This window comes from Miniopterus schreibersii, assembly GCF_964146895.1.
Source record: "Miniopterus schreibersii genome assembly, chromosome: 20".
Taxonomy (NCBI): domain Eukaryota; kingdom Metazoa; phylum Chordata; class Mammalia; order Chiroptera; family Miniopteridae; genus Miniopterus; species Miniopterus schreibersii.
Genome location: NC_138122.1, coordinates 4,329,360 through 4,355,289, shown reverse-complemented (window position 1 = coordinate 4,355,289; position 25,930 = coordinate 4,329,360). Strand labels below are relative to the sequence as shown.

At 41.1% G+C, this 25,930-nt stretch overlaps 1 protein-coding gene across 1 annotated transcript in view; it reads left to right on the top strand.

The window, feature by feature from the left end:
* Nucleotides 1–25,930, top strand: part of JHY (junctional cadherin complex regulator) — a 102,211-nt gene that overhangs the window by 46,330 nt on the left and 29,951 nt on the right. Inside the window, exon 9 of the mRNA XM_081122757.1 lies at nt 14,067–14,180. Within this exon, the coding sequence (XP_080978883.1) occupies nt 14,067–14,180 (114 nt within the window). The remainder of the gene's footprint in view (nt 1–14,066; nt 14,181–25,930) is intronic.

Sequence of the window (25,930 nt, the reverse complement as noted above, 5' to 3'; positions counted from 1 at the left end):
TTCTGGGCTCTCTATTCTCTTCAGCTGCTATATATGTCTTTTTTTATGCCAGTACCATACTGTTTTGATTACTATGGCCTTGTAGAGTAGTTTGATATCAGGTAGCATGTGACTCCTCCATCTTTGTTCTTTCTCAAGATTTCCGTGGCTATTTGGGGTCTTTTGTGGTTCCATATTTATTGTTGGAATACTTGTTCCAGTTCTGTGTAATATGCCATTGATATCTTAATAGGAATTTTGTTGAATTTGTACATTGCTTTGGAAAGCATGGACATTTTAATGATGCTAATTCTTCTAACCCATGAACATGGTGTATGCTTCCACTTATTTGTTTCTTCTTCAGTTTCTTTCTTCAGTGTCTTATAATTTTGTCAATACAGGTCTGTTACATCCTTGGCTAAACTTATTGCTAGGCATTTTTTCTAATGCAATCGTAAGTGGGATTGTTTTCTTAGATTCCCTTTCTGATAGTTCATTATTTGTGTATAAAATTGCAAGTGATTTCTGAATATTTATTTTGTATTCTGCTACTTTACCAAATTCATTTATAAATTCTAGTAGTTTTTTGGTGGAATCATTAGGGTTCTCTATACACAGTATCATGTCATCTACAAATAATGTCAGTTTTACTTCTTCCTTTCCATGCCTTTTATTTCGTCGTCGTCTTTGACTGCTGTGGCCGGGACTTTCAATACTATGTTGAAGAAGAGTGTTGAAAGCAGACATCCCTGTCATGTCCCTGATAGAAAGGGAAACACTTGTCATTTTTGTCTGTTGAGTATGATATTGGCTGTGGGTTTGTCATATATGACCCTCATTATGCTGAGTATGATCCCTCTATTCCCACTTTGCTGAGAGTTTTTATCATCAGTGAGTACTGGACTTTATCAAATGCTTTTTCAGCATCTGTGGATATGATCATGTGATTTTTATCCTTCCTTTTGTTCATGTGGAGCATCACATTTATTGATTTGCAGATATTGTACCAGCCTTGTATTCTAGGAATAAATCCCACTTGATCACAGTGTATGATCTTTTTACTGTATTGCTGGATCTTGTTTGCTAATATTTTGTTGATGGTTTTTGCATCTATGTTCATCAGGTATAGTGGCCTATAATTGTCTTTCTTTATAGTGTCTTTATCTGGTTTTGGAATTAGAATAATGCTGGCCTTGTAAAATGAGCTTGGAAGTCCTCCCTCCTCTTGAAATTTTTGGAAGAGTTTGAGAAGGATAGGTGATAGTGCTTTTTTAATGTGTAGTAAAATTCTCCTGTGAAGCCATTGGGTCCAGGCCTTTTGTTTGTTTGGAGTTTTTTTTATTACTGCTTTAATTTCACTGGTTGTAAGCTGTCTATTCAGATTCTCTGGTTCTTCCTGATTCATTTCCGGAAGATTAGATGATTCTAGGAATTTATCCATTTTGTCCAGACTGTCGCAATTTGTTGGCATATAGTTGTTGGTAATATTTTCTTACAATCCCTTGTATTTCTGTGGAGTCAGTTTTTACTTATTTTCATTTTGATTTTATTTATTTGGGTCCTCTCCTTTTTTCTTGTTGAGCCTAGTTAAAGGTTTGTCAATGTCATTTATTGTTTCAAAGAACTGGCTGTTGGATTCATTGATCTTCTGTATTTTTTGTAGACTCTATTTTGTTTATTTCTGTGCTAATCATTATTTCCTTTCTTCTCTCACTTTGGGCCTTGTTAGTTGTTCTTTTCTGATTCCTTTCATTGCAAAGGTAGATTGTTTATTTGAGATTTTTCTTGTTTCTTGAGGTAGGACTGTTATGCTATGAAAGCTCTTAGAACTGTCCATTATATTTTGGGTTGCTGTGTTCTTCATTATCATTTGTTTCAAGGTATCTTTTGATTTCTCCCTTGATCTCATTGTTAATCCATTACATGGTTTAGGAACATGTTATTTAGCCTTCATGTCCTCATGTGTTTTTCAGTGTTTTCTTATGATTGATTTCTAGTTTCATACTAGTATGTTCAGAAAAGATGCTTGATGTGATTTCAGTCTTCTTAAATTTACTGAGACTTGTTTTGTGTCCTAACATGTCTTCTATCCTAGACAGTGTTTCATGTGTATTTGAAAAGAATGTATGTATATACTACTGTTTTGGGGGTGAAATGCTCTGAATATATCAATCAAATCCATCTGACCTCGTGTGTCATTTAAGGCCACTGTTTCCTTGTTGATTTTCTGTCCGGAAGATCTACCCATTGATGTCAATGGGGTTTTAAAGCCCCCTACTTTATTACTGTCAACCTCTCCTTTCATGTCCATCAAGATTTGCTTTACATATTTAGGTGCTCCTGTGTTGGGTGCATAAATATTTACAAGGGCTATATCTCTTGTTGGATTGATCCCTTTATCATTATGTAGTGTCCTTCTTTGTCCCCTACCACAGCCTTTGCTTTAAAGTATTTTTTGTCAGATATATATATTGCTACCCCAGCTTTTTTTCCCTTTCCCTTTGCATGAAATATCATTTTCCATCCCTTTAGTTTTAGTCTGTGTGTATCTTTCATTCTGAGATAGATCTCTTGTGGAGAGCATATATATGGATTTTGGTTTTTTATATATTCAGCTGCCCTATGTCTTCTTTTGATTTGAGCATTTAAGCCATTTACATTTAAAGTGATTATTGATAGGTTCATATTTATTGCCATTTTACTCTTTTAACTGTGTTCCTCTGTTTCTCCTCCCCCTCCTCCTCCTCTTCTTCTGTTCTTTTAATGTTGGTTGGTAGTGATGAACTCTTTTCCTTTCTCTTGTCTGGGAAGCTCTTTATTTCTCTTTCAGTTTTAAATAATTGCCTTGCTGGGTAAAGTAGTCTTGGTGCTGGTTCTTGGTTTTCATCACTTTGAATATTTCATGCCAGTTGCTCTGGCCTGAAATGTTTCTGTTGAGAAATCATCTGACAGTCTTATGGGAGCTCCATTGTAGGTAACTTTTTCTCTTGCTGCTTCTAAGATTCTCTCCATGTCTTTAACCTTTGTCACTTTAATTATAATGTGTCTTGGTTTGGGCTGCTTTGGGTTCATCTTATTTTGGACTCTCTATGCTTCCTGGACTAGCCTTTTTTCTTTACCAGATTAAGGAAGTTTTCAGTCATTATTTCTTCAAATAGTTTCTTGATCTTTTGCTCTCTCTCTTTTCCTTCTGATACCACCATTAGTAGTATGTTATGTTTCATGTTGTCCCAAAAGTTCCCTTAAACTGTCCTCATTTTTTAGAATTATTTTTTCTTCTTGCTGCTTTGATTGGATGTTTTCTGGTACTTTGTCTTCCAAATCTCTGATTCGATCTTCTACTTCATCCAACTGACTGTTTATTCCTTCTAGTGTATTCTTTTCAGATATTGTATTCTTCATTTCTGACTTTTTTTTATGGTTTCTATGTCCTTTTTTATGCATACTATCTCTTTAAGTTCTCATTGATTTCATCCATTCTTCCCCTAAGTTTCTTGAGCATCCTTATAACCATTGTTTTGAATTCTTTATCTGTTAGGTTGCTTGCTTCCATTTTTTAAGCTTTTTTTCTGGAGATTTCTCCTGTTCTTTCATTTGGGGAATGTATCTTTGTCTCCACATTTTGACTGTCTCTTTTTGTTTGTTTCTATGTATTAGGTAGATCTGCTATGACTCCAAGTCTTGGTAGGGTGGCCCTATGTAGTAGGTGTAATGTGGGACCCAGTGGCACAGTCTCCTTGATCACCTGCAATGGATGCTCCAGGAATGTCCCTTGTGTAATTATGTGGACACCTGTTGTAATTGCACCTTGACTGCTATCGGCCCATTTGTGTGTGTGAGGTTGACCCACAGGCTGACTGACTGTGAGGATCAACCCCAACCACATCATGTGATCTGCTATGCATCTGCTGACCACACAGAGCAGAATTCACCTCAGCAGGGTCTGATTCCTGCCAAGATCTCCCTTTTGATATGCCGCTTGTGAAACTAATTGGATCCTGCTCTGATGTTGTCTGATGCTGGCCACTGGGTGTGTTGGTTCCCGGGCATCTTGGGAAGGACTCTGGTGCAAGCCAGTGTCAGACACTACCTATGACCAGTGTTGGGCAACTTGTTTGGAGCTACAAAGCAATCCACAGTTTGTGGCTGTCTCTGCTGGGCCTTGGAATATACAGGAAGGACCAAGCTACACAAAAACCAGCTTTTACTAGCACTGGGCCTGGGGGCAGGTCAGCAAAAGCCCCTAGGAACCACAAGGTCTGCCTCTGCTTGCCTCCGTCTGCCGGCTGCCTGTTAGGTTCAGTCATTGAAAAAGCCTCTGACAATAACTTGAGTTACATGCAGTAGGTTCTCAGTGAGTCACCAGGTAGGGTGAGAGGTGTTCACCAGATCTATACAGGTTTAAACTTGCTGTCAGCGCTGGATCTGAGGCCACTCAGCAAGTGTCCCAGGGTACACCAGGTCTAGGTGCCACCCACTGGGTGCTTGCAGACCTTTGTGGTGAGGCAGAGTCTCAGGGAGTGGTCAGGGTGAACCCAGCAGAGTTTATGCAACTGAAACAGACCAAGATTTGGCCTGTGTGAAAGGAAGGCTCTACACCAGTTGGTTGTTCAAGGGAAAAATTTCTCCCATCCTAGAGCCACACAACTCGTTCTGTCCCAGATTTTGCCATGAGCTCAATCTCAGCAAGGCAGAGCCAGTGTGTGTCAGGAAATGGGGAGGTGCCAGTCAGGCTTGGGGGAAGTTGGGGGTGTGGCCCCCCACCCGAGAGCCACATAACTCAGTCTGTCCTGGATTCTGCCCAGACTGCGGCAGGGCAGAGCCACCAAGAGTCAAGAGGGTGGGGCCACCAAGAACTGGGAGAGTGACACCAGCGGATCTCACATTGGGAGGAAGCTTGTGGGCTTAATCCCAGGTAGGGGGCGTGCAGGAGGCAGCCGATCAATGTTTCGCTCTCACATCAATGTTTCTCTCTTGCTCTCTCCCTTTCCCCTCCTCTCTTTCTAAAAAAAATCAATTAAAAAAATCTTAAAGAAAGAAGCAGAAGATAACAGGTGTAGGTGTACAACAAAGGTATTGTAGGCAAAGGGAGCATAAGCACTGGTATAAAGGCATGAATATAGGTACCATTTAAGTAGAAGCTCACTGGTACAGTAGGGACCTCTGTGGTACTAGTTAAGAACTGATAGTCAATTAATCAAATAATGTGTTTAAAGCAGAATGAAAAATGATAACTATAAAACTTAAAATATATAATGCACATGAATTTGCCAGTTTTTTCCTGAGGAGCCAAGGCTGTTTCTGTTGGTGCATATCCCATTGGTTGGGGTCGTGCCCTGTCTCTCTTGTATCAATTTGAGAGCATCTATGATTTCCACGACTGGTTTCTTGAAAGGAAAGTGAAGACTTAAATAGCACTTAGAAACAATCTAAGAACATAATCTTTATAGTTTTTTTGTGATTCCACTAATCTTTTACACTTTTTTCCTTCCACGTGTTATTTTGCCATTTGCTTTTATTGAGTCATTCTAAATTATTTCACTTAGTTTTCATGAAAATAACCCCATTCACATTTAGATTTTTCCACGTGATCTAATCTTTAAGTAAATCCCATAATTTTAATACATTCTATAGGAATAAACAGGTTTGGGAACAAATGTAAAAGACTCTTGACAAACATACGGCTTAACTAGTGGAAAGAGAAGTGCGAAGGGGTACTTACCAGTAGCTGACCAGCCCTGAGCATTCAGCTGTGGCATTATTTAGGACATCTAAAGGAGGCCTGGAAAGTATTGCCTAATCCAGTAAATCACTTAACAAGAAGACAGGAGTGTCCGCTTTCACCCTCTAATTCAACACAGCACCGGAGTCCTGGTCACAGCATCAGACAAAGAGAAGGAATCAAAGGCGCCCAACCTGCAAAGGAGGAAGTAAAACCGTCATGATTTGCAGATGACATAATACTGTCTAGAGAGAGAGAACCCTAAGATTCCATCAAAAAACGACTAGAAAGGGAAACTAAGAAAGCAATCCCATTTACATCTGTATCAAAAAAACAACCACCTAGGAATAAATTTAACCAAGGAGGTAAAAGACCTGCCTGTACTCAGAATATTATACGACACTGAAAAAAGACACTGAAGCAGATACAAACAAGTGGAAGCCTATGCCATGCTCATGGACAGGAAGAATTAACATCATTAAAATGTCCATTCTACTCAAAGCAATTTACAGATTCAACGCAATTTCTATCAAAATACCAATGCCCTATTTCACAGAACTAGAACAAATATTCCAAAAATTTGTGTGGAACCACAAAAGGCCCTAAATGGCCACAGCAATCTTTAGAAAGAAGAACAAAGATGGAGGAATCACGCTACCTGATATCAGACTGTACTGCAAGGCTGTAGTAATCAAAACAGCCTGGTACTGGCATAAAGACAGACATATAGATCAATGGAACGGAATAGAGAGACCAGAAATAAAGCCACACCTATATGGTCAATTAATATTTGACGAAGGAGGCAAGAACATACAATGAGGTAAGGACAGTCTGTTCAATAAATGGTGTTGGAAAATTGGACAGATACGTGCAAAAAATGAAACTAGACCACCTCCTTACACCATATATAAGAATAAATTCAAAATGAACTAAAGACTTAAATGTAAGACTTGAAACCAAAAAAATCCTAGAAGAAAACATAGGCCTTAAAATCTCGGACATTTCTTGTAGCAGTACTGTTCTGATATATCTCCTCAGGCAAGGGAAACAACAACAACAAAATAAATGGGACTACATCAAACTAAAAAGTTTTTGCACAGCAAAGGAAACCATCAACAAAACGAGAAGACAGCCTATTGAATGGGAGAAGATATTCGCCAATAATATATTCAATAAGGGGTTAATATCCAAAATTTATAAAGAACTTATACAACTCTATACCAAAAAACTCCCAAAACAATCCAATTAAAAAATGGGCAAAGGACCTGAATAGACATTTCTTCAAAAAGGACATACAAATGGCCAATAGATGTATGAAAAGATGCTCAATGTTACTAATAATCAAAGAAATGCAAATTAAAACCCCAGTGATATCACCTCACACCTGTCAGAATGGCTATCATCCGTAAATCAACAAGCGCGTGGTGGCGAGGGTGTGGAGAAAAGGGAGCCTCGTGCACTGCTGGTGGGGATGCAGACTGGGGCAGCCACCGTGGGAAACATTATGGAGGCTCCTCAAGAAATTAATGACCCAATGGTTTCACTTCTGAGTTTATATCCAAAGAAACTCAAAAACACTAATTTGAAAAGAAATATGCATCACTGTGCTCATTGCAGTGTTATTTACAATAGCCATGACATGGGAGCAGCCCAAGTGCCCCTAAATAGACCAGTGGATAAAGAAGAGGTGGTACATACAGGGGTGGGCAAAGCAGGTTTACAGTTGTTCATATGGAAAATAATGTAATAATAAAAAATAATACAGGAATAAACTCAGTTTTGTGTACTCACAACTGTAGACCCACTTTTGCCCCACCCTGTATATCAATGTATATGTGAAACTGTATCATTTGCAGCAGCATGGATCTACCTAGAGGGTATTACACCAAGTGAAACAAGTCAGAGAAGGACAAATGCCACATGATTTCACTTGCATGTGGGATCTAAAGAACCAAATGAGTGAACAAACAAAATTGAAACAGACTCATAGGTACAGAGAACAGGCTGATGGCTCCCAGATGGGAGGGGAGGGAGGGGGTGAGAAAGGTGAAGAGATTGAGAAGCACAGGTTGGTAGTTACAGAATGCTCACAGGGATGTAAAGTACAGCACAGGGAATACGTCAATAATATTGTAATAACTGTGTGCGGGGACTGGAGATATCAGGGAGGCCACTTTCTAAAATGTATGATTATCTAACCACTATGCTGTACACCTGAAACTAATATAAAATACTAGTGAATGTAAAAAAAACCACCTGTGTTTTAACAAACCCTCTAAGCGATGCTGATACATGCTCGAGTTTGGGAACCACTGTGCTAAGGAGCTGAGCCTTCCCTCTGCGTGATTTGGAGTAATTGGAGGATTTTAGCAATGGAGCAGTTTGAATACTATGACATCACACGTCACACTTAGTCTTAATTGTGTTGTGGGGAGTTCAGGTTGCTAGCTAGTCAACCTTCATATAGGTTAGACGAGACATTCCTAACAATCTCTCACATTTTCAAAAATGGTTAATTTCTTCATCATTGGCATATGTTTTAGAGCTTATCATGTGTCGGGCATTGTACTAGGAGACATCATTAGAATACATCATTGAACAAAACAGACAAAATCCCAGCTCTTGTGGGGCTTACCTTCTATCAGGAGTTGGACAATAGACAAAATAGAAAAATGAGTGTATTGATATGTGATATAAGGGCTAATGATTTTAAATAGGTCACAAAGGAGGTGAGAGAGCTCACCATGCAAATATTTGAGGAAAGAACATTCTAGAAAAGGGAACAGCAAGTACAAAGGGCTGAAGGGCCAGTGGGCCTGTGGCCCAGCAAACAAGGGAAAGAAATGGAAGATGAGGGTCTAGTTTCCACCTTATTTTATTGACAGTTGGCTACCTGGCTTTAATAGAAGCACAAATCTGGCCAGATAAACAAGTGGATTATATGTATACTGATGGAAATGGAGAGTTCAATGAGCAATGCACATTAATTTCGCTCAATAATACTTGTTGAGCACATATGTGCCAGGCATACATAGAGCTACTATGTAGGCTGCATGCATAGGGTGCCTGGAGCTATACAGCTCAGCAGCCCCCACAGAATCCATTATTTTCCTGCCTTCATGGGACTTACAATCTAGAGGAGAAACAAACACAATTGTTACAAAAAGGAAACTACAAAGTTCTAAGTACAGGTGCTCAGGTGCATCTATTTTAACCTCTGGTGTCAGGGAAGGCTTCCTGGAGGAAGTTACACTTTAGCCAAACCTGGAACAGTGAATGAGATTGGTCAGATTGGTGGTGAAAAGGGGTTTCCAGGCAAAGAATGGCCTATGCCAGACGCAGAGACGATGGTACATGTGGCCCACCCCCAGAACAGAAAAAGTACACTAGGGAGCGAAGAGTTGAGGCTGAAGAGCAGAGGGTGCGGGGCCTTGTACATTTTTATTTTGTAGTTTTATTTTATTTGGGGGAGGCCTTATAAATTTTTAAAGATTAAGGGCAAAGGAAAGGCAATGAAGTGTTAAGTAGGTGACTGGCATAATTAGTTTTAGGTTGTACAACTTGAGTAGCCTATATGGAAAATGAATGTAAAAAATAATATAGCCAAAAGTTTCCCTGTCACCTGACTTTTATTGCACACATACCTGCTAATACATGATTAAATGTTCTGGAATGGAGAAAGTGGCCAACCACAGAACCAACGTATTTCATATCTCTAAAGAACTGAATAATTAATATGCATCCTCAGCTAATTCAGATAGCTGTGCTAAAAACCCACATTGGAGCCTTACAAAGCGACAGTCTGCATTGTCCTGCCTCAGCCTCACCAAGTATAAACACAGGGTGCACTGCTGATGTGAGGGACATAAACCAACACTGCAAAATGTATTAGAAGCCGAGACAGAGAATGCATACTGCAGATCCCTCATTTGGCAAGTTGACACTGCATCCAGTGTGTGCCCCGAAGAGGCGGATTAAATAGCAGGTGCTTTGGAGCCTTGGTAAGCAAATACTACATTTTAACAATCAGAATCTGGTCTGTTTTTATCTGGATATGTGCTAGTTGTTAGTACCATCAAGGAATGAGAACAATAAGGAACCTGGTAAATTAATGTGAGCTCCTCACAACATCTGAATAGAAGGTCAGTAATAAAAAAAACAACAAGAGGAAGGACAGACGCAACTCCCGGGTGGTGGCAGACCCTAATGGCAGTATGCTAGTTGAACTTGTTTCAGTGTCCATGCAGATACATTAATTCACATGTAGCTCTTGTAAAGCATCAACTTTTTGTGTGGTGCTGAGTCCCTGGGAACCTGATGAGTTTCTCGGAGAGCAGTCGCAGCCAGTCTAGCTCAGCTGTGCTCAATCGGAGTTGCTTTCCTACCTACAAACCCTCACTTCAAAGCAAGGAACATAATGTACAATTTTTTAATGGCTCTAGACCCAGGCACTCAGGCTCTCTGCTCCGTGCCTTCCCTCGGTATAAACACCTAATCAAGATTGCCTGCTCTTCCACAATAGCAGCCAAATGCAATTCGAGAACCACAAGCCTTTGAAGTCCTCCCGGCAGAGGCCGGTTTCCAGTCCGGGATAATGACATGCCATGATTGCTGTCTTTGTTGTATCTTTTCAGTAGAGAAGCAATTATAGGCCCCAATTTAACAGAATAGACATTACGCAGCTTATGATGCTCAAAATGCAATTTCATTCGATCATTTTCTCAATTTGATTGGTATTAATAGAATGGTTCACAAAAAAAAAAAAAAAAAATAGCTGGCAGAGGTTGTGTCCCACTCCACTTTCAAAGAGATAATGTGGAAGTATCTCTGCTTGCCCAGGGGCTCGCCGCGCCGATTTAGACACCGAGTTCCAACAAAGCAGCGTGGGGTGGGAATATCGTGCGTCCAACATTCTCTGGGGAAGGAAGCGTAAGTCAGTGTATTTTCAATTTGTAAACTTTTACCAAAGCTATATAATGATCCCATCACTGTCCATCAAACAGTATCACCGGTGAAAAGCTGAATTAACTAAACTAAGCCCCCTTTACAGCATCCAGGAAATAGAACTGCCCATGGCAGATCCAGGAACAGGCCCAGCTTTTCTCCTGGGCTCCAGGTAACAGCTCATCCAAGACATTGTGTGCCTGAGGCCTGAAAAGGGATTATTTCCTTGTCTGCTTAGGCAGGGTATTTAGACATTATTTTACAATCTTAGTCTTCATTTCTCCTCCTGGATAGAGTGGATTTTTCTTTAAAGGGAGCTGTGTTTCTTTTAACATCGTGGCAATAGGGATTGAAACCTTGGTAATGGTGATGACAAAGTTGTAAAACCTAACACTTCTATAGTCGTGCAGTGTTTCTGGAGCCAGTACTGTGAGAGGGACCCAGCTGCAAGCCTGAGAAATGGTTCCTGACCAGAGCAGCAGGTTGTGTAGTTCTAAACCCTCCATTTCAGCGCGAGTTCAACTATTTCACGTGGAGGTTTCCATTGGCAGAGTGGTATCACCCCAAACCCGTTGAGCGCTTCCATTTGTTAGCAGGAAAATTCCATCATCAAATAGTCCATTTTGATCCTGGTACTAGGAGTGAAAACTCAAGCCTGATAAAGTTTTATTTTTACTTTTTCCCATTGTCAGATTAACCTTTAAGTATCTAAACTTCCACACCGTCTACTTGCTACACACACACACACACACACACACACACACACACACGTATATGTGCAGTGATTGTGATAAGTAGATATTCAGGTAGAGAAGGTTACATTCCAAATAAAGGAAACAAAATGTTGTCTTCCTGGTGCCAGAGAAGTCACACTGAGTGGTAGGAGTGAGGTTATCTTCATTGTCAAGTGTTTGCTTGTTACTTAACATCTGATAAATAGTTTTGCTTGTTTTCCTATTGAGCACTAGTCTGTGTGAGTATGAAGTGAAGTAACGGTGATGGAGAACTTGAACACAGACACGACGGACGCTAAGCCTGTACTCTCCCTGGTGTTGCTCCACAGCCTGCCGGGGGGAGCTCAGCAAAGCCGATATAAAGTCCTGTATCTATGTGTAGAGATCAGTCGCATTAGAAATGGGGAGACAAGCATTTACAGGTGATAACACAGAGTGGCCAAAGGAGCCCACCCTGAGTAACCCCTCCCAGGAGGGGTGGCAAAGACATCTCGGGACTTCCTCTGATGAGAGAGGGTTCAGGAAAGACATTTTAGTCAGCCTCTCGCCATTCCTGGGGGTTTCTGAAAGAAGGGTTGACTTGTTCCATGCTATTTCCGAGGGCAGAGGGGTAGAAATGAAAGGAAGACATATTTCTGCCCTTGTCAGGAAGAGCCTTGTAGTATGTAGGCTGCTCCTTGATGGAAGTCACGCTCATCACCCATGAAGTGAGACTAAAATCTAACGTTTACCCCAAGGGTTGGCCGAAAGGACCAGGTCTCCCACAGAGAGGGAATGTTCGCAAGCTGCCTTATTCTTTTCTCTCCCTTCCTTCCTAGAAGATTCTTAAACCTGTACTAACACTGACAAACAGGTAACTTCTGCCAGGAGAGGGGCATGTGTTTAGGCAGCAAGTGGATGCACATCTGCCAGGATGGGATAGAAGTACCAGAGGTTGCACTAGATCACCCCAGAATCCTTTCCGATATTGAGACTGTATAACTTTAACATTGCTTTCTGAAATGCTACCTGATGGCTAGAATTCCACATAGGACAGAGGCAATCTAATTTTTTTTTTAAAATATGTTTTTATTGATTTCAGAGAGAGGAAGGGAGAGGGAGAGAGAGACAGAAACATTAATGATAAGAGAGTCATTGATTAGCTGCCTCCTGCATGCCCCCCACTGGAGATCGAGCCTGCAACCTGGTCATGTGCCCTGACTGGGAATCAAACTGTGACCTCCAGGTTCATAGGTCAACATTCAACCACTGAGCCAAGCTGGCCAGGCAGAGACAATCTAATTTTTTAAATTTAAAACAGGTAGCTAGCTAATGGAGGCAATGAAAGGCCTTCATAATTTGGGGACCTAAGTTCCATGAATAATTTGGGGACATAAACCTTATGTAGCTCCCTTTATCAGTGGTTCCCAAACCTGGCTGCAGAAAGACCTACATAAGGGGAGGTGCTTAAATCATATTGATATTCAGGTCCACCTGAATTCAGGTCCCAGACCTTCTGATTTAACTGGTCTGGGATGGGACAGCATTGATATTTTTAAAAAGCTTTCTAGCTTATTCTAATATCTTACTAAAGTTGAGAACCACTGATCTAGATCATTCAAATTCACTGAGTGCCAAACAAAAAAATTCTGCAAGTTAAAGATGATATTTCTAATGAGTGAGTTAGTTTCAAAGCTGTTAGACTGGAGTTAATCTCTGGAGTTACACTACCTGGCTCCTCTGCTTACTAGCTGTTGATTCTGGAAAAGGTACTTAACCTCTTTATCCCTCAGTTTCTCTCATTTCCAAAAGGTGGTAATAATAGTACATACCCAATAAGGTTGTTTGAAGAGTGACTGATAGATGCTAAGTGCTTGGGATACCAACTGGCATACTGTAAGCATTCACTGTATATTAAATACTATTAGCATGGAATACTATGCAGCTGTAAAAAAGAAGGCTCTCTTACCCTTTGGGGCAGCATGGAGGGAACTGGAGAGTATTATGCTGAGTGAAATAAGCCAGTCAGAGAAAGACAGGCACCACATGATCTCACTCATATGTGGAATCTAATGAACAAAATAAACTGATGAACAAAATAGATTCAGAGACATAGAACCATGGAGCAGTTGGATGAATTTCAGAGGGAAGGTGGGGAGTGGGGGGAGGAGAGTAATCAAGAACTTAGATGCATATATACAAGACCTATGGACACAGACAATAGTGTGGAGAAGACCTGGGGGTGGAGGGTGGGGGTGGATGCTGGGTGGAGGGGATCAATGGGGGGGGGGGAGAAGGGAACATTTGTAATACTTTCAACAATAATTTAAAAATACTACTACTGTTGTTGTCCCCATCCCCTTGCAGTGTAGTGTTATTTCATCACGTAGTTTTGTTTGGCATACTCAGACTTTAGTTGCAGATATACCACATGATAACTGTTATAAAATTGGGCCCTCTGAGTACGTATAGAGCATTAAAAGCAATGGGTAGTGTGATCTCAAAGCACCAATTTTTTCAGATCATGCCTGAAAGAGAAAACATTGTTTATTCCCATTTCCCTTGGGAACAGCCTAGCTCCCTAAGGACTAACATGAATCCTTGAAATGAACTGAAAATAAAACCCACCCTCTTTCTAAAGACTTGAGCCCTGTGGCTCTAAGACTAAACTGAATCCAGTTAACATGCTGTATGTTTCACCCTCTTAGATGTCCTCCCCAGTCAGAGTAACTGACAAGACGTCCACCCAGAGTTCCAAAGAGATGGAAACGGTTGCCATCGATCCTGAAAAGAACTGGCACCACAGAGCCCAGCAGCTAAAGGTTACTTGCTGGATTAAATTTTAAATGTGTTTCAAGAGTTTACTGCTGAATATAAGTAATGTTTATGACTGACTTCTTATCACTTAAGGGTTTATTCTTGTGCCTGCAAATAGTTACCCACCCTCCTAGGCGTAAGACTGGCTTCTTCCCAGATGGGCCATTGTTCTCTCAGCCAGCCAACCCTACCCATTTTCCCAAAGGTTCTATTTTCTAGAGGAAAATTATTTCATTCTCTAAACATGCAAAGTTGTAACCCCTTAGAGAAGAAAGGCATGGAGAAAATGCAAGGGAAATGTCACAGTTCCAAAATACTGTCCAATGCTGTGCTGCTGAGTCTGTTTCCTTCTGAAATTGGCAGCTACACAGAGTCCCTGGGTGAGAGGGAACATGACCCACAAACACTACGTGAGAGGGAACGTGACCCAAAAACACTACCCCAGAGCCTCACTGAGTCCTCATTGCAGAACGTGGAAGCCCACAAACAGTAATTTAGCAGAATGGCACCCTTCTTTGGCCATGGGCTTACTACTTTGAAACATATTTTGTTTCAGGGAAGATTTTTGTGAAAAAGTCCCCACTGACTTTTTCTGGAAGAATCGGGAAAAGCGCTAGCAGGTGATTTCATAAGCCAGTGTCTGGAGTTGTGTGGAGCAGTCACTAGTGGACCAGACTTTATCTCTGCTCAAGAAGGAATGATCGCTTTAAAATCATCCAGGCCCTATAGAGCCTGTTGACATCATCAGTTAAAACTATGTACAGTGGTGAAAGTAATAAGAAAAATAATTAAGTTCATTCCAATTTCAGAGAAGTTAGAAAAGAAGGATTGCCTAAATCATCTTTCTTCCCCAGTGGACTCTTATGTTTTTTATGTTTTTAAAAATTGATTTTAGAGAGAGGGGAAGGGGGAGGGGCAGAGAGAGAGAAATGTCAATCGGCTGCCTCCCACACGCACCTCTACCGGAGACAGCCCATGACCTGGGCATGTGCCCTGACAGGGAATCGAACCAGTGAGCCTTTGGTGAATAGGACAGTGCTCAACCAACTGAGCTACACCAGCCAGGGATTTTTTAATTTTAATTTTTTAAAATAATTTTTATTTTTCAGTTACAGTTGACATGCAGCATTATATTAGTTTCAGGTGTACAGCATAGTCATTAGACATTTATATAACTTATGAAGTGATCCCCCCAATGTCTACTACCCATTTGACACCACACATAGTTATTAGTGTATTATTGACTGTATTCCCTGTGCTGTACTTTGTATCTCATGACTGTTGTACCTGCCAATTTGTATTTCTTAATCCCTTCAACTATTTTACTCATCCCCCCCCCCAAACCCTGACCATCAAAATGTTCTCTATGACTTTGTTTCTGTTTTTCTTTGTCATTTATTTTGTTTTTTAGATTCAAAATATAAGTGAAATCATATGGCATTTGTCTTTGTCTGGCTTATTTCACTCAGCACAGTACCCTCTAAGTCCATCCATGTTGTTGCAGATGCAAGATTTCATTCTTTTTTATGGCTGAGTAATATTCCATTGTATATATGCAGCACTTCTCTATCCAGTCATCTATGAGGGACACTTAGGCTGCTTCCATATCTTGTCTATTGTAAATGATGCTGCAGTGAACATGGATGCATATGACTTTTTGATTTAGTGTTTTGGTTTAAAAAACAAAATAAATGACCAAGAAAAACAGAAACAAAGTCATAGAGAACATTCTGATGGTTGGGGTTTGGGGGGGCAGGGATGAGTAAAATAGTTGCAGGGATTAAGAAATACAAATTGGCAGGTACAACAGTCATGGGATATAAAGTACAGCACAGGGAATACAGTCAATAATATTGTAATAACTATATGTGGTGTCAAATGAGTAGTAGACATTGAGGGGATCACTTCATAAGTTATACCCAGAAGTAGAATTGTTGGGTCCTTCCTTGTGTCTTATAATAGCCTTTGTTTTAAAGTCTATTTTGTCTGGTTTAAATATTGCTACTCCAGCTTTTTTTTTTTTTCATTTCTGTTTTCATGAAATATACTTTAGCATCCCTCCAGGCTACTCTCAGAGTTGAAAAGGAAGAAGTACAAACAGTTAATCACACAGAGCTTTCTGAAAGCTGATGCCACTGAGACTGAGGACACACCCAGAAGTTGAGAGCGTGGAGACTGAAATTTCTCTTGCAGTGGGATGTAGAGAACAGAATCTAGTACCAGACCTGGCAGAGAGCCTAGGGAGCTTGGCCAGTGGGATGCAGAGAACAAAGGATAGCACCATAATGCTTGTCCTGCATTATGGGTGATGGACAGGGTCAGAAGACATTAACCTCTGAGCCTTCACCTGCCATTCACTTGAGGAGTACCTTTGAGCAAATCTCAGCTTCCTTCAAGCCTTAAGTTTCTTCTTCTTTAAATAAAGGATTGGCTGAAATGAACTGCAAAGCCCAACCTAGATGCAAAATGCTATGATTCTATCACCCTTTACTTAAATTATCATTTAAAATATATTTGAAGCATGTAAGATTCTTGCAGACTATAGCTTTCATAAGTATTACTAAGAAAAATTGTAACATTCTCAATCAATAATAAAACAATCATGGTAAAATCACAATGCTTGATTCATGGCATGGACCTAGACAAGCAGTAAAAAAAATAAAACAAAGCTTTGTATGGAAGAAAATCAGAAGAAAGCCAAAGGAACGTTGTTTCTTCTTGTGTGCACTAGGACCCATTCGTGCATAACCCAGTCCCGAATGAAGACAAAGAGAAGACAAACATCTAAAGATTGTTAGACCAAAAATGACAGCAATAGAGTAGCCCCAAGGATGTCTCACTTTCTTTATCCAGAGAGGATTTGTTAACTGCCACTGCCTCCTACATGGTGGCTAGGCACCGGGTGTGCAAACACTCCAGGGTGCTTTTCTTTCTCCTCTTTATCTTTCCAAATCCAATGCCTTTCTTTCTGCCCCCCCCCCCCCACACCCAGACTGAATATTTCCCAGCCTCCCCCACCCTGGTGCTCTGCCCCTTCTCTCAGCGCTTACTGAGCCTGTGGTCGGGACCACACTCTCCAGGCTTCTTATACTTGGCCGTGCCTCACTAGGTGCTGTCTGTGTTTCTTTTGTAACAACCACACTATCAGCTCCCTGAACGGTAGCATTTTATTTTATCCTGTATCTCCTGGCCCAATGTTTTGCATAAAGCTGATCTTAGTAAATACTTACTGGTTGATTAAAGAAACATTTAAAAATCATTTAGTGCCCTGGCCAGTTTTGCTCAGTGGTTAGAGCATCAGCTCGCAGACTGAAGGGTCTCAGGTTCGATTCCGGTCAAGGGCACCTACCTTGGTTGCAGGCTCAGTCCCCAGCCCTGGTCATGTGGGAGGCAACCAGTCGATGTGTCTCTCCCACATTGATGTTTCTCTCTCTCTCTCCCTTCCACTCTCTCTGAAAAGCAATGGAAAAAATATCCTTGGGTGAGGATAAATAAATAAAAATAAATAAATAAATAAATAAATAATAAATAAAAAGTCATTTAGTAAATCTCCAAGTGAAAATGGGCCTTTCTTGACAATTTTTTTTTGAAAGATGACTTTAAAAGACTATATATATCCCCTCAGTAAACCTACTCTAACAATGAATAGCTTTCATTGGGAAAGATCCTTACATAAAATCAAACTAATTCACACAACAAATATTTATACAGTACCTACTATATTGCAGGCACTAGGTTTTAGAAGCCTAGCCCAAAAGGCATCGTAAAAACAAAACAAAACAACCCCCCCAATAAAACCCCTTCAAGACAATAAACAAAATTTGATAAAAGATCTTTTTCAAAGAATAAAAATGAAATAGATTCCTACCCTCAAGGGTTTCAGAACTTTAGTGGGAAAAAAGTTATGTAATCATAATGAAATAATATAAAAGTAGGTGCAAAATGCACTGTAAGTAAAAGAGGAGCTAATTCTGCCTTAAAACGACAAGAAAAGCCTCCCTAAAATAGACAGGATTTGAGCTGACCCCAGGGATAAATCAAAGTATGCAAGAGACAGATGGGACAAAGGTATGAGAATGCAAGAGAGCATAGTATGTTCTGAGGATGACATGCAGGTCAGTAACTAAAGGAGAAAGAATGGGGATGGGGAGTGGTGTGACGCGGGGCTGTGCTGGTTGGCTAGGGGACCCTGAAAGGCTTTTTATGTCAATCAAAAGATTTCAGATTTTATCCTGTGGATAGACAGCAGGAGGCCATTAAAATTTTTAAGCAGGTTCATGACATAATCAGACTTGAATGTTAGAAAATTCATTCTGGCCATGGTCTGAAGAATAGATTGGAAGGAAGAAAATGGCAGAGTCAGTGGAACCAGTAAGGTGGCTTTTGCTATGTTTTCTGCACGAGACTATGAGAGAACTGGAAGGGGACAATACTTACTCTGGTTTTGTCACTGTTCTCTTTTCAATCTGGTGGCTGTACGTCGTTCCACTGGCTGGATTAAACTTGTTGCAAGTCAGGACAGCACCTGATCCCCCTCAGTCCTGACTAACAAATTTAACAATTGCTTAAATACAAGGTAAATGGAAGGGAGAGAAAGAGAATGATTTTGTTGACAAAAGAAATTCCAAACCTAAACAAAGATTTAAAGTTTATTTGTGCCTAAGCTGAGGGCCAGACCAAAAAGCAAAGTCTCAAAGGATTGAGAAAATGATCCCAGGAATAGCAGTGTTGCAGTTCACTTTATATGTTACAATCAAAGGAGAAAACATAAGGAAGATTACATGAAATACATTGGTGGCAGATTAAGGAGGCAAGGAAAGTAAAATGGTGGGAATCTATAGGATTGGATAAAAGCAAAATGGAGAATACATGTTTCTTTTCCATGGGTGGGTGCAGGATAGTTAACATCTAACACACATAGTTTATAGAGGTATGCAGGTAAAAGATCACAGTGAGGGGGAATCCAACATGATGATGGAGTAGGTGGAAGCAACACTCACCTCCTCCCAGGACCAAACTGGAATTACAACTAAATTATAGAAAAAATCATCCTGAATAACCAACTGAAGTCTAGCTGAGCAGAAGTCTCATAATGAAGGATTTACAGAAGAAGCCCCATCGAGACTGTTAGGAAAGGAGGAAATGTGAAAAGGGCTGGTCCTGCTACCTCTGGAAAGGTGTCTCAGCTGCAAAGGTTCCCCATGAGGAGCATGGGGTCTCAACCCCAGGCTGGACTCCCTAGACAAGAGCACCAGAGCCAGGAAGAGGCGCCCACATAGCCTCTGTGTAAAGGGGAGGGGTCTCTGTCAGGGAGAGAGAGGAGTCTCCTAGAGACAGAGGTGCCCTCTTAAAGGGCCACTTGCCCTGGCCTCCTGTGGAGGGAGGATAGAGTGGACTAGAGTCGTGTGAGAAGAGACTGGGGTTTGTGGCTCTGGGGAGGAAGTTCAAAGAACAGTGACCAGGATCCCAGTGCTGAGTCCCTCTCCCACACCACAGACACCATCTTCCTTGGGTGGAGCACTTTTCTCTATATGGCATCAGCCATGGGGAAAGCAACAGCCCCACCTTCTGGATTCCCTCTCACCCCACTCCACAGAGCTTATGCCCAGCTGAGGAGTGAACTGCCTTGGCCAGTGTGTAGAGGTCTGAGCAGACTAAGTTGTATGGCATTGGGGTGGGGGCAATTTCCCCCACTTTCCCATAAACCTAACTGCTGCTTCCCCCTCATGAGAGATAACTAGAGCCACCCTCCAAGCTCCAGCAGCCCCACCCACCCAACTCCTAATGGCTCCACACTGCCAAGTTTGGGACAGACTGAATTGTGTGGCTCTCAGGGAGAGTTCACACCCTCAAGCTTCCTTGAAGCCTGACAGGAACTTCCCACTCAGGGGAGATCCATTAGCTCTATCCTCCCAACTCCTGGCAGCCCCACCCTGCAGAGCTCCATCTCTTCCTGGCAGAATCTGGGACAGACTGAGTTGTGCAGAGCTAGGACAGGGGCTATTATTTCCTCACACAACTGACCAAAGCAGAGCTCACCCTTTACATGGCAAAATCTTGCTCTGTTTGGGCCTGATAAACACTGCTGGCCTCACCCTTACCACTCCCTGAGTCTAAGGTGTATGAGCATTCAGCAGGTGGCAGCTAGACTTGGAATAACCAGGGGCATTTGCTGAGTGGCTTCAGACCCAGCACTGGCACTGAGTTTGAAACTGTGTCAATCTGGTGAACACCACTTCTACCTGGCGACTCACTGAGAACATACTTCATTTGATTTGAGTACCACCAGAAGCTCTTTCAGTGACTGAGCCTAACAGGCAGTGGGCAGGTGAAAGCGTCTTAGGACTTTTGCTGACCTGCGCGTGGGACTGAAGTTGGTAAAAGCTAGCCTTGGTGCACAGCTTGGTCCTTCCTATGAACACCCAGGCCCAGCAGAGGCACCCACACCTGTGGATTACTTGAGCTCCAAAGAGGTGCCCAGGGCCAGTCACAGATAGCATCTGCCATTGGCCTGCACCAGAGTTCCTCCCAAGAGGCCCAGAACAACATACTCAATGTCCAGTTTCAGACAATATCAGAGCAGGATCCAATAGGCTTCACAAGCAGCATATCCAAAGAGAAGTCTTGGCAGACACCAGATGTAGCTAAGGCAAATTCTGCTTCATGTGGTCAGCACCTGCACAGCAACTTACCATGGCTGAGGTTGAGCCTCACAGTCAGTCTGAGGGTCAACCACATGCACAGACAGGCCAGTAGCAATCAAGACTCAATTATAACACAAGGTCTCACATAACCTACACAAGGGACATTCCTGGAGCACCCAGTGCAGATGATCAAAAAACTACACCACTGGACCCCAAGGACACCTACTACAAAAAGCAACTCCACCAAGACTGGGAGTCATAGCAGATCTGTTTAATACATAGAAACAAACAAAAAGAGACAGCCAAAATGGGGAGACAAAGAAACATGTCCCAAATGAAAGAACAGGAGAAATCTCCAGAAAAAGGGCTAAATGAAGGGAGGCAAGCAAATTGTCAGATATAGAGTTCAAAGCAATGGTTTTAAGGTTGCTTAACAGCATAAAATAAGACATAGAAACCATAAAAAAGAACCAGTCAGAAATGAAGAACACAACACCTGAAATGGAGAATACAGAATACAGAAGGAATGAATAGTAGTTGGATGAAACAGAGGATTGATTCAGCAATTTGGAAGGCAAAGTAGCAGAAAACACCCAATCAGAGCAATAAAAAGAGAGAACTAAAAAAATGTGTACAGTTTAAGGGGACTTGGGAACAACATGAAGTGTAACAATATCCTCATCATAGGGATACCAGAAGGAGAAGAGAGAGCAAGGGATCAAGAACTTATTGGAAGAAATAATGACTAAAAACTTCCATAATCTAGTGAAGGAAAAAGACACACAAATCCAGGAAGCATAGAGAGTCCAAAACAAGATGAACCCAAAGAGGCCCACACCAAGATACATCTTAATAAAAATGGCAAAGGTTAAAGACAAAGAGAGAATCTTAAAAGCAGCAAGAGAAAGACAGTCACCTACAAGGGAGCTCCCACAAGATTGTTGCTGATTTCTCAATAGAAACATTTCAGGCCAGAAAGGATTGGCATGAAATATTCAAAGTGGTGAAAAGCAAGGACCTACAACCAAGACTACTTTACCAGCAAGGGCATCATTTAAAACTGAAGGCGAAATAAAGAGCTTTCCAGACAAGAAACAGCCAGCTTGTTGAAAGTCCTTTGGGAAGGTCTGCCCTGATCGCTTAATTGTTGGAGCTGTAAATTCGTGATTTTAGCAGCTTCACCCTTTTCCTTCTTTTGAATAACTTTGGGTAATTGATCAGCCAGAACTGCTAGCTTATTAGTATGCATAGTAGGCCAGTTTAATTTACGCTGTTTAATCACAATTACAAACTCTTCATCTAATCCTTTCAAAAATGGCAACTTGAGAAATGGATGATTTTGATGATTATTTAAATTGTATGGAGACAATTCTGAATGTTGTTTGGAAGTTTTCTTAAAGTGTTCTAAGAAATCAAGTATGGTTTCATCGGGTCTTCACTTACATTGCCCGATTTTAGTCCACTCTCTTTGGGGCTGGGGGGCGGATCTGAGGAGTGGCTTGGTAAAACCAGTAGGCTAATTCCCTGCATTCATCTCAGTCTCTCTGTGTCTTAAAAAATCTTCTATAGGTTTTTTCCCCACAAGCCTTATTTAAATTTTGTGTTGCCTTACTCTCATAAACGAAGAGTGTATCAGTTAAGACAGGTCTGGAAAACCAGGATCATGTGTTCTGATAGTGAAATCAAATTCCTTAGCAAGTCTGACGGGGTCTTGGAGGGGATCAGGAACATCTTTGGTTAGATTTCTTAATTCTGTTCTAACCAAAGCAGTATAAATTTTTGCCTATTCTCCCCTCCCTGGGACTGGCTTTTCCCAAAAGGGAGCCACCAGAGTTTCTGGTCTTTCTAGTGCATTCTGGTTTAGCTATTTTTAGTTTCATTTTCAGTCTGTAAAGGTGAAGGCAGCAGAGAAGGAAGAGAAGAATGGGGAGGGGAAGGAGGAAGGAAAATAAGCCCACACAGGAAAGCTCTGAGAGTAAAGGCTCTAACGGAGTAGCTGGGAAAGGGGGAGGAGTAGGTAGTGGCAGTGAGTAGCTTTGGAAGCCATTTTTAATTCAGAGACAGTCTCTAAAACTTTTTTATTAACCTCCTGGAGAAAAGAGAGTTTATCTGTGCCTCGTCTTGAGGCTCCTAATGTTCAATCAAAGTAAGCTTCCCATTCATTTTGTTTAATTTTAGAGCTGGCTTTTTCCAATTGTGCATGCAAAAAAATCAATTCTAGTATATCAAAAGTTCCCCATTTTAGCCATCTTAAGCTAAGATCATTTTTAGTTAAATCTTCCCATTTCTTTACATACTTACAATTGAAAGCTCTGTATGAATTGTACATGAACCCTCCCAGAGTACTAATAGGTGGCTGTCCATTTGGGGGCTTGTTGGCCTTGGAGGTATAATTTCTCATTTTGAATTTAATTTTCTTTTGAAATCTGTAGAATCTGAATAAGCTTCTAGAAATATTATGTTATGGGTTACAGTGTGCTGCTTGTGGGTTGACTTCCTTGGGGCTTTTACCTCCTGAGTCCCCAGTGGTTGTGGGACCAGCCTGTTGCATGTTTTAGCCTCTTTAACAGTCTCCATGTGACTTCTTTTTTATATCCTTAGTTGTAGGACTTCCATTCAGCTAGATTTCAGGCAGTTCTGAGATGATTGTTTTGTAGTTTAGTTGGAACTTTGATGTGGTTGTGGGAGGAGGTGCATACCATGTTCACTACGCCGCTGTGTTGACTGGAAGGTTGATTGTTAATAAACACAACAGAACTTCTCTATGTCAAAACTCATCTTGGAGCCCAGACACAACCCTCAAGACTCCAGGGTTGATCAGGGTAACTGCTGAAGAGGCAGAAAGCTGTATGTGTGCTCACCTTGAGAGCAAGGATGAGGTGTTTTTTTTAAACAAATGAACTGATTGGTTGAGACCAGAGCACATATTCTCCCCTCTGCTTATGCCCTGTAAACAGCAAAGCTATGAAAGAGGACACCCCTGGGTGCAGCGTTTCATGGGTTGGGGCAGACTTCCCTCAGATGGCACAGGAGGAACAAACACTGATAACTAAGTATGGGTTTTACTATGAAAATATCACCCTAGCTTTAGGCATCAGGATTCCTCGATGCTAACAGCCCAGCCAAGGACCCTGCCCTATGTGTGCCAGGGAAACCTATTGCCATTAGGCCGTTAGTCTGAGTGCATGCAGCATGGGCTGACTGTGCATTTGGTAACAAAAGAACCCCAGTGAGAGCCGGATGAAATAGAGGATTTCAGTGCTGATGGGGATGAAATAGCCTGAGAATGGGTTTGTACATTAACTTCAGGGAACTCAGGTCTTGCCACCTAGAGAATGACACCTGATGCCTCAATCGTAGGGTGATAAATCCTCAGTAAACCACAGATCTCAATAGACTGCTGGGAAAGTAAGAGAAATCGCGTCAAGCCCATAAATGTTTTGCTGTCTGGGGACTGAAATGCCATCTCTGGGCACTTACATTTACCTGAATAGCGAATTTAGCACTTGAGGTGACTGAAGTTTCATAAAATGATGAGTCCTTGGCCTTGTTGACAAAGCACCCTGGGAAGAATACAATTACAACCTGAATTGTCAGCAGCAAAGGTATAACATGACTAAAACCAAGTGGTGACCTAGGATTTCAGGTCTGGTACCCAGGAAAAAAATTCCTAATAGGTTTTTCTTTCTTTTTTGGTGGGAATGAGAAGATAGAACTAAAACAAGAACAGTTGCAAAGCAGCAGAAAAAGAGTTTCTGGTCACTTATTTTTCTAGCAATTAAAAGACTGGACAAATATTAAAAAGAATGACCTTATCAGCATCAATAAATATTTATAGATCATAGCAAAGGGGGTGGTTTTTGCCCTTCATGAGCAGTGATGACAGCCATGAAAAGGGCCATGTGTGTGTGATGAACAAACCTATAAGACTGTAAAATAACAATTTTCTTCTGGATCCACTACAAGGAAGGACGCTGTCGGGCTGTCTGCAGAGCTTTCCTGCCCACATTTCCCCCGTGCTGCTCAATATACTGCATGGGAGGAAGAACCTGTCTTTTTTTTTTTTTTTTAATTGACTTTGTGGAGAGAGAGAGAGAGAGAGAGAGAGAGAGAGAGAGATCAATTTTTTGTCCTACCTATTTGTGCATTCATTGGTTGATTCTTATATGTGCCCTGCCTGGGGATTGGACCTGTAACCTTGGTGTATTGGGACAACGCTCCAACCATCTGAGCTACCCGGCCAGGGCCACATCCTATCTTAATTGAAATACAGAAAAGGAAGTGTTTTGTGTGGTTTTTTTTTTTGAGCACCACAGGTAAAAAATTAAAGTTTAGAGTTGCTAATCAGAATTTGGCCAATCCTCCAGAAGGCTCAAATTCTAAAGAGAATATACTCTAAATTTCAAATTATAAGCCATTCTTACTTAAAAATCTGATGTAAGAAGTAACATTGTGTATTACTGTTTTAAATAGTCTCAACCTTATCATTATAATGAGATTTCATTCAAAATACAATACCACTTAATATTATATAGGAATAGGATGAGCCTTAGCGATTATATCAGGAAAGTGAAATAAAAGTTGAACCCACTGCTGTACTTCGATCATTCTTCATAGCAAGCTAAAACAAACAGTTTAAGCAAAAACATGATTTATTTACTTCAAGCTTTTTTCTCAAACGATCCGGGTAACTTGCATAATTTGATGAATGTTTTATGGGTACAGACCACAGAGGTTTCATGTGCATGCGTTCAAAAGGAGAAATGTGCGCAGTTATGTAACGTGCTGATGCACATGGTCATCTTACTGTTCACAGTAAGCATTTAATCAGTCCTTCCAAAGGCCTCTTAACTCAGCTAGCTTTTTACGAAGTAATGAGTGCTTCATTCCTTGGGAAATGTTTCCAAATGGCATAGCACCATATAGTCACATAGTGTACCTATTATATCAGGAGTACATTTTGTTGTTACGAGACTTTGAAAAGCATGAAGACTGTTGTGAAATTGAAGTATTCCCCCAGGTGTTTGATTGCCTAAGTACAGGCTGTATTAAGGAACAGAAGCAAAACAGCCCTTGTGGTTTCACAGGCGTCCTATCAGAGTGCGGACTCT